This window comes from Salminus brasiliensis, chromosome 15 (assembly GCF_030463535.1).
Source record: "Salminus brasiliensis chromosome 15, fSalBra1.hap2, whole genome shotgun sequence".
In the NCBI taxonomy this organism is placed as follows: domain Eukaryota; kingdom Metazoa; phylum Chordata; class Actinopteri; order Characiformes; family Bryconidae; genus Salminus; species Salminus brasiliensis.
In genome coordinates this window covers 157,589-172,409 of record NC_132892.1, presented here as the reverse complement: position 1 = coordinate 172,409, position 14,821 = coordinate 157,589, and the positions used below count along the sequence as shown (strand labels likewise).

The 14,821-nt window shown below is 43.2% G+C and overlaps 1 protein-coding gene across 1 annotated transcript in view; it reads right to left on the bottom strand.

Moving 5' to 3' along the window:
* gpc6a (glypican 6a) overlaps positions 1-14,821 on the bottom strand; it is a 74,416-nt gene that overhangs the window by 21,642 nt on the left and 37,953 nt on the right. The window contains 3 exon segments of the mRNA XM_072657966.1: positions 2,518-2,547; positions 4,343-4,486; positions 5,261-5,391. Of these exon segments, the coding sequence (XP_072514067.1) occupies positions 2,518-2,547; positions 4,343-4,486; positions 5,261-5,391 (305 nt within the window).

Genomic DNA, 14,821 nt, shown 5'->3' with positions numbered 1-14,821 from the left:
TCGTTGCTGGTTCTTTGCAGTGGTTCCACACTGTACCATTTAATCATTGAGACATTTGACTTTATTCTTTTTGTTTGGTTAAATGACTCTTTATTTAGATAAATGACTCTTTGCATGGTTAAATGACTCTTTGATTGGGTAAAAGGCTCTTTGCTAGGTTCAGTTCAGTCAGATGTTGTGTGAAACATGAACCAGAATCTATTGGACTTCTGACAGCGCCCCCTTGTGGACAACCTTCAGCCCCTTAAACATTAGTGAGTGAAATATGAATCAGAAAAACATGACATCACAGCCGAGCGCTGGGATAACGCTTCTCCTATAAACCAGCGACGGCTTTTGGGAGTTCTGATGTTTGGAAGTTGGATGTTGGAAGTTGGATGTTTGAAGTTGGATGTTTGAAGTTGGATGGTTGAAGTTGGGATGTTGGATGTTGGATGTTAGATGTTGGAAGTTGGATGTTTGGAAGTTGGGATGTTTGGAAGTTGGATGTTTGTAAGTTGGGATGTTGGATGTTGGAAGTTGGGATGTTTGGAAGTTGGGATGTTGGAAGTTGGATGTTTGGAAGTTGGGATGTTGGATGTTTGGAAGTTGGATGTTTGGAAGTTGGGATGTTTGGAAGTTGGGATGTTGGATGTTGGAAGTTGGGATGTTTGGAAGTTGGGATGTTGGAAGTTGGATGTTTGGAAGTTGGGATGTTGGATGTTTGGAAGTTGGATGTTTGGAAGTTGGGATGTTTGGAAGTTGGGATGTTGGATGTTGGATGTTGGGATGTTGGAAGTTGGATGTTTGGAAGTTGGATGTTTGAAGTTGGGATGTTGGATGTTTGGAAGTTGGATGTTTGGATGTTGGATGTTTGGAAGTTGGATGTTTGGAAGTTGGGATGTTGGGATGTTGGATTTTGGAAGTTGGATGTTTGGAAGTTGGATGTTTGGAAGTTGGGATGTTGGATGTTGGGATGTTGGAAGTTGGATGTTTGGAAGTTGGATGTTTGGAAGTTGGATGTTGGATGTTTGAAGTTGGGATGTTGGAAGTTGGATGTTTGAAGTTGGATGTTTGAAGTTGGGATGTTGGATGTTGGATGTTGGAAGTTGGATGTTGGTAGTTGGATGTTTGAAGTTGGATGTTTAGAAGTTGGATGTTTGAAGTTGGATGTTTGGAAGTTGGATGTTTGGAAGTTGGATGTTTGAAGTTGGATGTTTGGAAGTTGGGATGTTGGATGTTGGGATGTTGGAAGTTGGATGTTGGAAGTTGGATGTTTGGAAGTTGGATGTTGGATGTTTGAAGTTGGGATGTTGGATGTTGGATGTTGGAAGTTGGATGTTTGAAGTTGGATGTTTGGAAGTTGGATGTTTGAAGTTGGATGTTTGAAGTTGGATGTTTGAAGTTGGGATGTTTGATGTTGGAAGTTGGATGTTGGAAGTTGGATGTTGGATGTTGGAAGTTGGATGTTTGAAGTTGGGATGTTTGATGTTGGAAGTTGGATGTTGGAAGTTGGATGTTGGAAGTTGGATGTTTGGAAGTTGGATGTTTGAAGTTGGGATGTTGGAAGTTGGATGTTTGAAGTTGGGATGTTGGATGTTGGAAGTTGGATGTTTGAAGTTGGGATGTTGGATGTTGGAAGTTAGATGTTGGAAGTTGGATGTTTGGAAGTTGGATGTTGGAAGTTGGATGTTTGGAAGTTGGATGTTGGAAGTTGGATGTTTGGAAGTTGGATGTTTGAAGTTGGGATGTTGGATGTTGGAAGTTGGATGTTTGGAAGTTGGGATGTTGGAAGTTGGGATGTTGGATGTTGGAAGTTGGATGTTGGATGTTTGAAGTTGGGATGTTGGATGTTGGAAGTTGGATGTTTGAAGTTGGATGTTTGAATTTGGGATGTTGGATGTTGGAAGTCGGATGTTGGAAGTTGGATGTTTGAAGTTGGGATGTTGGATGTTTAGAAGTTGGATGTTTGAAGTTGGGATGTTGGAAGTTGGATGTTGGATGTTGGAAGTTGGGATGTTTGGAAGTTGGGATGTTGGAAGTTGGGATGTTGGATGTTGGAAGTTGGATGTTGGAAGTTGGATGTTTGGAAGTTGGGATGTTGGAAGTTGGGATGTTGGATGTTGGAAGTTGGATGTTGGAAGTTGGATGTTGGATGTTGGAAGTTGGATGTTGGAAGTTGGATGTTTGGAAGTTGGGATGTTGGATGTTGGAAGTTGGATGTTGGATGTTGGAAGTTGGATGTTTGGAAGTTGGGATGTTGGATGTTGGATGTTGGAAGTTGGATGTTGGATGTTGGAAGTTGGATGTTGGAAGTTGGATGTTTGAAGTTGGGATGTTCGGGGAAGCGGTGTGTGATGTTGTCTATAACTTTTCCGAACACAACAAGCGGGATGCGGATGGAAAGGTAACGTCCCACGTCAGACCTGACAGACTCTGTGTGTGTGTGTGTGTGTGTGTGTGTGTGTATAAGTGTGTGTGTGTTGAAAGGGAAGGAGACAGAAGTAAAGAGAGTGTGAGCTGTGATTGACGGCTTACGCTGTGCTGCATTGTTCTCCACACAGTCCTCTGGGAAGCAGTGAGGGGAAAAAATAGAAGAGAGAGACGGATTTCAATGAAAGAGTAGAGAGAGGGGGGGGGGAGAGAGAGGAGAGAGGGAGGGGAGAGAGAAAGAGAGAGGGAGGTAGATTGAGGGAGGTACAGACAAAGGGAGGTAGAGAGAGGAGGAGAGGGAGGTAGAGAGAAGGACCTAGAGAGAGGGAGGGAGGTAGAGAGAGGGAGGTAGAGAGAGTATATATATATATGCATTAGAAGAATGTGATGAATAGCACTGCACTGATACTCTCTCTCTCTCTCTCTCTCTCTGCTTCCCGCTGCGGATGCTTTTTATTTTAAACATAAACGCACACACACTAAACACACACACACACACACACACACACACTACAAACACATACACACACACACACACTACACACACACTACAAACACACACACAAACACACTAAACACACACACACACTACAAACACACACACACACACACACACACACTCCTCCACCACCGTTCACCTCAGCTCCATTCATCTGATATCTGCTGAACATCTCAGCAGAGCTCATTCAGCCCAGCCTGTATTAAACACCCACCGAGTCCAGAACACACACACACACACACACACACACACACACACTCACATTCTCCCCGTTCTGTCCCTTTCCTTTTAATCCTTTAAATTACATTCGGATCAAACTCAGCCCTGACTAACACTGCAGGCCAGAAACACACACACACACACGTCACTCGAGTCCTGAACACTTTCTGTTAAAGCCGTCTGTGGAATTCTTACAACTGTGCAACATTATCAGCCATAACATTAGTACCACCTGCCTAATACTGAGTAGGTCCCCCTTGAGCCGTTACAGCAGCTCTGACCCACTGAGGCATGGAGCCCACAAGACCTGTGAAGGAGTCCTGCTGCAGTGTCCGGCACCGAGACTAACGTCAGCAACAGATCCTTTAAGTCCTGGAAGTCGTGAGGTGGGCGGGGCCTCAGTGAGAGCTTTGGATGTTTGAGACCCAAGCTTGTCCTTCCTTGGAGCACTTTGGTAGGTACTGACCACTGCATACCGGGTACAGCCCACAGAACCTGCCTGATGTTCTGGAGATCACCCGTGTGCTTCTCTTCAGCTGGCAGTGGTGCTAATGTTATGGCTGATTGGCTCTGAAATGTTGGGGGTATATATTTATGTCTCTGTATTTTACTGTTTATGTGCAAAAATCTGAGGAAAACTTCCTTAAACTCCTGGTGTTTAAAGTTATCAGCTGCTAAATCTCCTCTCACTGAGCTCACCTGCTGCAGAGACGCTAACACGCAATGCTAACACGCAATGCTAACACGCAATGCTAACACGCAATGCTAATGCAGTTTTTTATTGTTACATTTATAGAATCCTGTTCCTGTTGATTAGGGTTCCCGCTCAGGTCCCTCAGATTTCAGTCAGTCCTCAGTGGCAGTTTGGGAATGTGGGGAATGTTGGGAATGTGGGGGATGTGGGGGATGTGGGGAATGTGGGGGATGTGGGGGATGTGGGGGGTGGCAGTGTTGGGAGTGTTTCAGTATTTTTATTGGATTAATATTAATATGACTGTGAGAGCTGCTCTGAAGAGTCCTCGGTTCTGAACCTTTACACTCTGGACTGCTGAGCTGAGCTGAAACCTCACTGCCTGTTTCCGTTATTCTGGCCTGCAGTGAACAGAACGTCTTCTACTTTATCTTACAGGAAAACAAACATTCCTCCATAAATATTCAGACAGAGAACTGTAATTACAGCACACACACACACACACACACACAGGGACTGACCAGTCTGTCCAGGCTGGTGCCGGCCGCAGTGGTCGGCCTCTCCTCCGGGCTGTAGGGTCGGAAGCGTGCGTTAAAAACGTCCGAAATCCCACGGGCCGTCCGGCTCATTCCGGCTGGTTTGGGGTGACCACAACCCTGGAACACCTACAATTACCACAACAGCGGGTTAGAGAGAGAGAGAGTGTGTGTGTGTTTTGTCCTGTATGACCTGTAGAACTACACTGTATTATATATACCGTGTATAAACTTTATATATCATTATTATATGAAGGTAATATTAGTAGTGTTGAATAAATTAACATAAATTAACATAAATTTACCATCACTAGCATGTATCCTAAATGAGCGGCATGCTAAAATACTGATTACTGTGTGTGTGTGTGCTCAGGCTGCAGTGTGTTTGTTGAAGTCTACACAGCAGAAGCAGCTGTGTGTGTGTGTGTGTGTGTGTGTGTTTGACTAGCGGACGCCGACTAGCGCTCTTTGGAATGTCACTCCGGACCTTTTCCCAGAAGACCAACTGTCAGGGCTGCAGCCCGTCCTCCTGAACGTGTCTGACCACAAAGTGGACGATTCATTTCTGCCTTCAGTTACACACACACACACACACACACACACACACACAGCTCTTCAGAATATGGAAATGTCAGAGGACGTGGGTTCCGATATTTCCTGCATCGTTCCATCCTCCTGGAATGAGCCACATTTCATTTCCCGCACTGTCCTCAGTGACCACAGGGGGGGATTTAGGCCTGTTCATACACAGGGAACACACACACACACACACACACACATCCTGGCAGGATGTAATGAAGTATGGCAGCCCTGCTGGCACTGCTGTTTAACCCCGTCTGTGTGTGTGTGTGAGGTGTGTGTGGTGTGTGTGTGTGTGAGGTGTGTGAGGTGTGTGTGTTATACCTTGGCTGAGACCTGCATGCTGTTGTCCTGCATGGTCATGATGGCCTCAGAGATCTTGACGTCAATGGGCTCCATCACAGCCTCAATGTTAAAGGGTCCCTCCAGTCGCTCGGCAACCAGCAGCATTGCGTCTACACACACACACACACACACACACAGACAGAGAGCAGACGTTAACACACACACTGTCTGACTGTCTCTAAGCAGACGACAGGTTGGGGCTGTGAGAACTAGGGCTGGATATCAGTAGAAGTGTTACCATGACAATAACATTACCATAACGATAGTATTGATACTGTTACTATAACGATACCATTACCGTGACAATACTGTTTCCATGGCGATACTGTCTCAGTGTTTCAGCACCTTCTGTTAAGCACATCATCAAATATTAAACATTACACATCTGTACCTGCAGCACATCACTCACACTCTGTGTATGTGTGTGTGTGTGTGTGTGTGTGTGTGTGGTGGGGGAGGAGGTCTATTAGAATATAATATAAATGTGGAGCAGGAGGTTCTGGTGTTCTGCAGGTTCTGAGACCGGGCTGGAACCTGAATGGCTGAATGGGCAGTGGAACCGATTCCCCTCTCTGTGACTCTGTGTGTTTAAACTCGGACACAGGACACGGATTGCTCCTTGCGGCGTTCCTACAATCGGAAAGCTCTCATGCATGCAGATCACCTCCCAGACCATCTGTGGCCTACATCACACCGGCGGAGGAGAACCGCACACGTATCTGTCCTACAGGTGGGGTTACAGCGCTCAGCACCTCCTTCCCTACTGACATCAGCACACTGACACAGATACAGGACTATACCCATACTGTACATCCCATACTCTATATACCCATACTGTATATAACCATACTCTATATACCCATACTGTATATAACCATACTGTATATACCCATACTGTATATAACCATACTCTATATACCTATACTTTCTATAACCATACTGTATATAACCATACTCTATATACCCATACTGTATATAACCATACTCTATATACCCATACTGTATATACCCATACTCTATATACCCATACTGTATATACCCATACTGTATATAACCATACTCTATATACCTATACTTTCTATACCCATACTGTATATAACCATACTCTATATACCCATACTGTATATACCCATACTCTATATACCCATACTGTATATACCCATACTGTATATAACCATACTCTATATACCTATACTTTCTATACCCATACTGTATATAACCATACTCTATATACCCATACTGTATATACCCATACTCTATATACCCATACTGTATATACCCATACTGTATATAACCATACTCTATATACCTATACTTTCTATACCCATACTGTATATAACCATACTCTATATACCCATACTGTATATACTCATACTGTATATACTCATACTGTATGTAACAATACTGTATATACTCATACTGTATATACCCATACTCTATATAACCATACTGTATATACTCATACTGTATATAACCATACTGTATATACTCATACTGTATATACCCATACTCTATATAGCCATACTGTATCAGTATGTGTGTGTGTGTGCCCCCCTGCCAGCCGGCGGTGAGTGGGCAGAGTGGTCAGAGCTGGTCCGGTCATTAAAACACTGTTATTAATTTGCGCTCGTAGAGAAGAAGTTACAGAGGCTGGGGGAGAGAGACATTGATCAGCAGCTCTCTCTCTCCCTCTCTCTCTCTGAGTGGACGAGTGCAGACGGAAAGCACTCTGATCTTTTCATTTACACTCCATCACTCCTCGTTCTCTCCGATACAACAGCCTGCAGGTGTCTCTCACTCTTCCAGTTTGTTAGTGAAGGGTGGCTAATCTTAAAGCGATGGCGTCGGTGACGTCCCGGGCAGAGTTCATTCAAACCAGGGGTGGTCATAATGTTCTGGAATGACTGTGACAGAAGGTGAAGGACGCACCACGCTGTCCCGCTAGTGTCATCCGAGATCAGGGTGACTATCCCATCTTAAAGCAATGCTAAAGGTCAGACCCACCTGAACAGTAGACGTGGTATGGAGAAAAAGTGGGGGAGGAGTCTGGGAGAAAGGGTGTGGCCTATTCTAAGGTGTGCAGTAACTGTTCTGTAGATTCAGATTGTGCTTTAATTAGTCTTTAATTAACCGTGTGTAAACAGCAGGCTGGCTGAACCTCCTCCTCCTCCTCCTCCTCCTCTTCTACAGTCTGACTCACAGTCTGACTCACAGTCTGACTCAGAACCACTCAAATAGCTTCATTTCAAACAGAACACCGACCTGCTGTGGACTCAGTTCTCAGACATTCTTCCAGCATCTGATCAGGAGAGGCTGTGATATCTACACCTGTACAGAGACGCTCCACAGCCCTGCCCAGCGGGGCGGACCATTACCCTGCTGGAGAAGCTCCTCCTCTTTTCAGCTCCAGCTTTTTACAGATGTCTGCATGTGTGACGACATGTCCACAGTGAGAGACATGTCCACAGTGAGAGACATATCCAGTGAGAGACATGTCCACAGTGAGAGACATATCCACAGTGAGAGACATATCCACAGTGAGAGACATGTCCACAGTGAGAGACATATCCACAGTGAGAGACATGTCCACAGTAAGAGACATGTCCACAGTGAGAGACATCCACAGTGAGAGACATGTCCACAGTGAGAGACATATCCACAGTGAGAGACATGTCCACAGTAAGAGACATGTCCACAGTGAGAGACATATCCACAGTGAGAGACATGTCCACAGTGAGAGATGTGTCCACAGTGGGAGGAAGTGTCCACAGTGGGAGACATGTCCACAGTGGGAGGAAGTGTCCACCGTGGGAGACATGTCCACAGTGAGAGACGTGTCCACAGTGAGAGATGTGTCCACAGTGGGAGGAAGTGTCCACAGTGGGAGGCATGTCCACAGTGGGAGACATGTCCACAGTGAGAGACGTATCCACAGTGAGAGACGTGTCCACAGTGGGAGGAAGTGTCCACAGTGGGAGGCATGTCCACAGTGGGAGACATGTCCACAGTGAGAGACGTATCTACAGTGAGAGACGTGTCCTGGCTGCCTCAGGCTGGTCTAGATGGTTAACCTCCACATGTAAACAGTTAAAACAGGTGGAGGGGCGTGTCCCATGTCCTCATTTACATAAACAACTGAGCTTTAAATACATTAGCATTATTAATGAGATCTGACAGTTCAGATTACGTTAGCTGGGTTAGTGTGAGAGTCTATCTCTAAAAATACCTGAACGTCAGCACACACACCTCACACACATGCAGCCCATGCTCGGGGTGTGTGTGTGTGTGTGTGTGTGTGTGTGTGTAGAAACACCTCGTCTTCAGGCAGCGCTTTAATAAAGGCTGTGGTTTAAAAATAACGCCGGCCAGCGGAGGACGCCTTTTCTTTTGGAGGTCACACTCTTAATGAACGAAGCTGAAATGACAGTTTCACAGATGAGTTCTGACACCCGCCCGCAATATTACACACACACACACACACACACACACTGTGTGTTTTTTAAAGCGATAGTTATTTTATTTTAAAAATGGAGTGTTTAGAGGCGAACGCAGCTCAGTAGTGGAAGCTCATACCTGCTCTTGTAAATTCTTTAATACCACACCGCTTTGCTTCAATCAGAAGTACTGGTCTTCTGAATGACAGACCAACAAGCTCCCTCCGCCCGGTATCCTATTATCACGCCCCCTTCTGGACATCAGTCAGATCACGCCCTTTGTCCGTAGCGACGGTTCTGCGCTCTGCTACAGCTGACCGGGCAGAGTTCATTCCAAACCAGGGGTGGTCATAATGTTCTGGTATGACTGTGACAGAAGGTGAAGGACGCATATATGACTATCCCACTAGTAGGTAGGTGGTCATAATGTTCTGGCATGTGTAATTCAGCGTAACACAGTCAGAGACACACAGAGAGCTTCAGAGCTGATCTCTGAATTTTCCTCCAGTTCTTCACTGATTGTCCTCTAAACGAGCTTCAGAACCGAGAGAATGAGTCAATGAACGAGTGTAAATCGACACCATTCACACACACACACACACACACACAGAAGGCCGTTATTATAATGCAATTAAACAGCCCCCTTTTTTGCGGGTGATTTTTAAATGTGCTTTTATTAAGAGGATTTTTCAGCTCTTATTCTGGCTTTAATTCCTGCATTCAGGATCAGCAGAACTGCTGCGGCTCTCAGCCCGGAATTAAACCCTGCCCGTATTCAGTCCTCACACAGCCAGGCGCTCACTAAAGCTCTAATTGGACAGTCAGCCTCAGACGTTTCTGTTATAATGGCAATAGACCTTTTCATGCTGGACACACTGATGATAGAGCGTTACATCTCAATACTGGCTCTGGACACACTCCATCTGACCATCACCCTCGGCTAATAACACAGAAACGCGTCCTGAAGAAAAGCCCTATTCAACCCCCGAGAGAGAGAGAGAGAGATATGGTGGTAATGTGGGCGTATATGTGGTGGTAATGTGAGTGTATATATGGTGGTAATGTGAGTGTATATATGGTGGTAATGTGGGTGTATATATGGTGGTAATGTGAGTGTATATATGGTGGTAATGTGAGTGTATATATGGTGGTAATGTGAGTGTATATATGGTGGTAATGTGGGTGTATATATGGTGGTAATGTGGGTGTATATGTGGTGGTAATGTGGGCGTATATGTGGTGGTAATGTGAGTGTATATATGGTGGTAATGTGAGTGTATATGTGGTGGTAATGTGAGTGTATATATGGTGGTAATGTGAGTGTATATATGGTGGTAATGTGAGTGTATATATGGTGGTAATGTGGGTGTATATATGGTGGTAATGTGAGTGTATATATGGTGGTAATGTGAGTGTATATATGGTGGTAATGTGGGTGTATATATGGTGGTAATGTGGGTGTATATGTGGTGGTAATGTGGGTGTATATATTGTGGTAATGTGAGTGTATATATTGTGGTAATGTGAGTGTATATATGGTGGTAATGTGGGTGTATATATGGTGGTAATGTGGGTGTATATATGGTGGTAATGTGGGCGTATATATGGTGGTAATGTGGGCGTATATGTGGTGGTAATGTGAGTGTATATATGGTGGTAATGTGGGTGTATATGTGGTGGTAATGTGGGTGTATATATGGTGGTAATGTGGGTGTATATGTGGTGGTAATGTGGGTGTTTATGTGGTGGTAATGTGGGAGTATATATGGTGGTAATGTGGGTGTATATATGGTGGTAATGTGGGTGTATATATGGTGGTAATGTGGGTGTATATATGGTGGTAATGTGGGTGTATATTTGGTGGTAATGTGAGTGTATATATGGTGGTAATGTGAGTGTATATGTGGTGGTAATGTGGGTGTATATGTGGTGGTAATGTGGGTGTATATATGGTGGTAATGTGAGTGTATATATGGTGGTAATGTGGGTGTATATATGGTGGTAATGTGAGTGTATATATGGTGGTAATGTGAGTGTATATATGGTGGTAATGTGGGCGTATATATGGTGGTAATGTGAGTGTATATATGGTGGTAATGTGGGTGTATATGTGGTGGTAATGTGGGTGTATATACGGTGGTAATGTGGGTGTATATGTGGTGGTAATGTGGGAGTATATGTGGTGGTAATGTGGGTGTATATGTGGTGGTAATGTGGGTGTATATGTGGTGGTAATGTGGGTGTATATGTGGTGGTAATGTGAGTGTATATATGGTGGTAATGTGGGTGTATATGTGGTGGTAATGTGGGTGTATATATGGTGGTAATGTGGGAGTATATATGGTGGTAATGTGAGTGTATATATGGTGGTAATGTGGGTGTATATGTGGTAGTAATTTGGGTGTATATTTGGTGGTAATGTGGGAGTATATATGGTGGTAATGTGAGTGTATATATGGTGGTAATGTGGGTGTATATATGGTGGTAATGTGGGTGTATATGTGGTGGTAATGTGGGTGTATATATGGTGGTAATGTGGGAGTATATAAGGTGGTAATGTGAGTGTATATATGGTGGGAATGTGGGAGTATATATGGTGGTAATGTGAGTGTATATATGGTGGGAATGTGGGAGTATATATGGTGGTAATGTGAGTGTATATATGGTGGTAATGTGGGAGTATATAAGGTGGTAATGTGAGTGTATATATGGTGGGAATGTGGGAGTATATGTGGTGGTAATGTGGGAGTATATGTGGTGGTAATGTGGGCGTATATATGGTGGTAATGTGGGTGTATATATGGTGGTAATGTGGGAGTATATATGGTGGTAATGTGAGTGTATATATGGTGGTAATGTGAGTGTATATGTGGTGGTAATGTGGGTGTATATACGGTGGTAATGTGGGTGTATATGTGGTGGTAATGTGGGAGTATATGTGGTGGTAATGTGGGTGTATATGTGGTGGTAATGTGGGTGTATATGTGGTGGTAATGTGGGTGTATATGTGGTGGTAATGTGAGTGTATATATGGTGGTAATGTGGGTGTATATGTGGTGGTAATGTGGGTGTATATATGGTGGTAATGTGGGAGTATATATGGTGGTAATGTGAGTGTATATGTGGTGGTAATGTGGGTGTATATGTGGTAGTAATTTGGGTGTATATTTGGTGGTAATGTGGGAGTATATATGGTGGTAATGTGAGTGTATATATGGTGGTAATGTGGGTGTATATATGGTGGTAATGTGGGTGTATATGTGGTGGTAATGTGGGTGTATATATGGTGGTAATGTGGGAGTATATAAGGTGGTAATGTGAGTGTATATATGGTGGGAATGTGGGAGTATATATGGTGGTAATGTGAGTGTATATATGGTGGGAATGTGGGAGTATATATGGTGGTAATGTGAGTGTATATATGGTGGTAATGTGGGAGTATATAAGGTGGTAATGTGAGTGTATATATGGTGGGAATGTGGGAGTATATATGGTGGTAATGTGGGAGTATATGTGGTGGTAATGTGGGCGTATATATGGTGGTAATGTGGGTGTATATATGGTGGTAATGTGGGAGTATATATTGTGGTAATGTGGGTGTATATGTGGTGGTAATGTGGGTGTATATATGGTGGTAATGTGGGTGTATATGTGGTGGTAATGTGGGTGTATATATGGTGGTAATGTGGGTGTATATATGGTGGTAATGTGGGAGTATATGTGGTGGTAATGTGGGCGTATATATGGTAGTAATGTGGGTGTATATATGGTGGTAATGTGGGAGTATATATTGTGGTAATGTGGGAGTATATATTGTGGTAATGTGGGTGTATATGTGGTGGTAATGTGGGTGTATATACGGTGGTAATGTGGGTGTATATATGGTGGTAATGTGGGAGTATATATTGTGGTAATGTGGGTGTATATGTGGTGGTAATGTGGGTGTATATATGGTGGTAATGTGGGAGTATATATTGTGGTAATGTGGGTGTATATGTGGTGGTAATGTGGGTGTATATACGGTGGTAATGTGGGTGTATATATGGTGGTAATGTGGGTGTATATGTGGTGGTAATGTGGGTGTATATACGGTGGTAATGTGGGTGTATATATGGTGGTAATGTGGGTGTGTATGTGGTGGTAATGTGGGTGTATATATGGTGGTAATGTGGGAGTATATATTGTGGTAATGTGGGTGTATATGTGGTGGTAATGTGGGTGTATATACGGTGGTAATGTGGGTGTATATATGGTGGTAATGTGGGTGTATATGTGGTGGTAATGTGGGTGTATATACGGTAACTGTATGACTGATCACTGTACGTGATAAACTCATTTAACACAGAAGTGTGTGAGTGTGTGTGTGTGTGTGAGCGTGTGTGATAGTGTGTAAGTGTGTGTGTGTAAATGTTAAACCTCACTGGCCGCAGGGAGACTGATGCTGACGGAGAGGGAAAGGTCAGGGGTTAATTAAAAGGCAGTGATTGTATTGTGTAAAATGAGGTTTGGACATTAGCCCGTGAGGAGAGAGAGCTAAGTAGCAATCGCCAAGGTGACGAGCGAAGGCCGAGTGTATCCGCAGGACCAGGGCTGGAACCAGACCAGCAAGAAGCAGCTGACAGTTAACCCATATTCACACTACGACACTATACTGAGAAAGATCCGCTCCCCCAGTGCTGCAGTTTGTTTGCATCCACCAGATTCTGGTAAAGACATGTCCAAACTTTTGACTTGAGCTGTCTCCGTCAAATGAAGCACAGAAAGTACATTTGGAGAGTAAACACACACCAACACCCCGGAGAAAAGACAAAAACCTGAAGGGGAGCGGAGAAAACTTTCCTAGATTTCCCTGAGAAATGTTTAAAATGCTGTGTGAGGGCGTTACTACAAGTTCTACCACAAATATGCTAATTGAACCTTTCCTCTGAGTCAGAAAACATTTATTCTTTCTGGGGAAAAACCACAACGTTCTGGAAAACAGCAGCTAACAGAAACAGAAACAGAAAAGGGTTGGAATGTGCACAGACTGTTATTAAAACTTGTTTAGTCAAGAAAAAAAACATTTAGGAAAAACTAAAACCCAAAGCACTCAACTGCAAAATCACTCCTATACACTAAAATAGGAGATATTAGTCCATAAACACCTCAATAAACACTCCTATACACTAGAATAGGAGATATTAGTCCATAAACACCTCAATAAACACTCCTATACACTAAAATAGGAGATATTAGTCCATACACACCTCAGTAAACACTCCTATACACTAAAATAGGAGATATTAGTCCATACACACCTCAGTAAACACTCCTATACACTAGAATAGGAGATATTAGTCCATAAACACCTCAATAAACACTCCTATACACTAGAATAGGAAATATTAGTCCATAAACACCTCAATAAACACTCCTATACACTAGAATAGGAGATATTAGTCCATAAACACCTCAATAAACACTCCTATACACTAGAATAGGAGATATTAGTCCATACACACCTCAATAAACACTCCTATACACTAGAATAGGAGATATTAGTCCATAAACACCTCAATAAACACTCCTATACACTAGAATAGGAGATATTAGCCCATACACACCTCAATAAACACTCCTATACACTAGAATAGGAGATATTAGTCCATACACTCCTCAATAAACACTCCTATACACTAGAATAGGAGATATTAGTCCATAAACACCTCAATAATCACTCCTATACACTAGAATAGGAGATATTAGTCCATAAACACCTCAATAATCACTCCTATACACTAGAATAGGAGATATTAGTCCATAAACACCTCAATAATCACTCCTATACACTAGAATAGGAGATATTAGTCCATAAACACCTCAATAAACACTCCTATACACTAGAATAGGAGATATTAGTCCATAAACACCTCAATAATCACTCCTATACACTAGAATAGGAGATATTAGTCCATAAACACCTCAATAAACACTCCTATACACTAGAATAGGAGATATTAGTCCATAAACACCTCAATAATCACTCCTATACACTAGAATAGGAGATATTAGTCCATAAACACCTCAATAAACACTCCTATACACTAGAATAGGAGATATTAGTCCA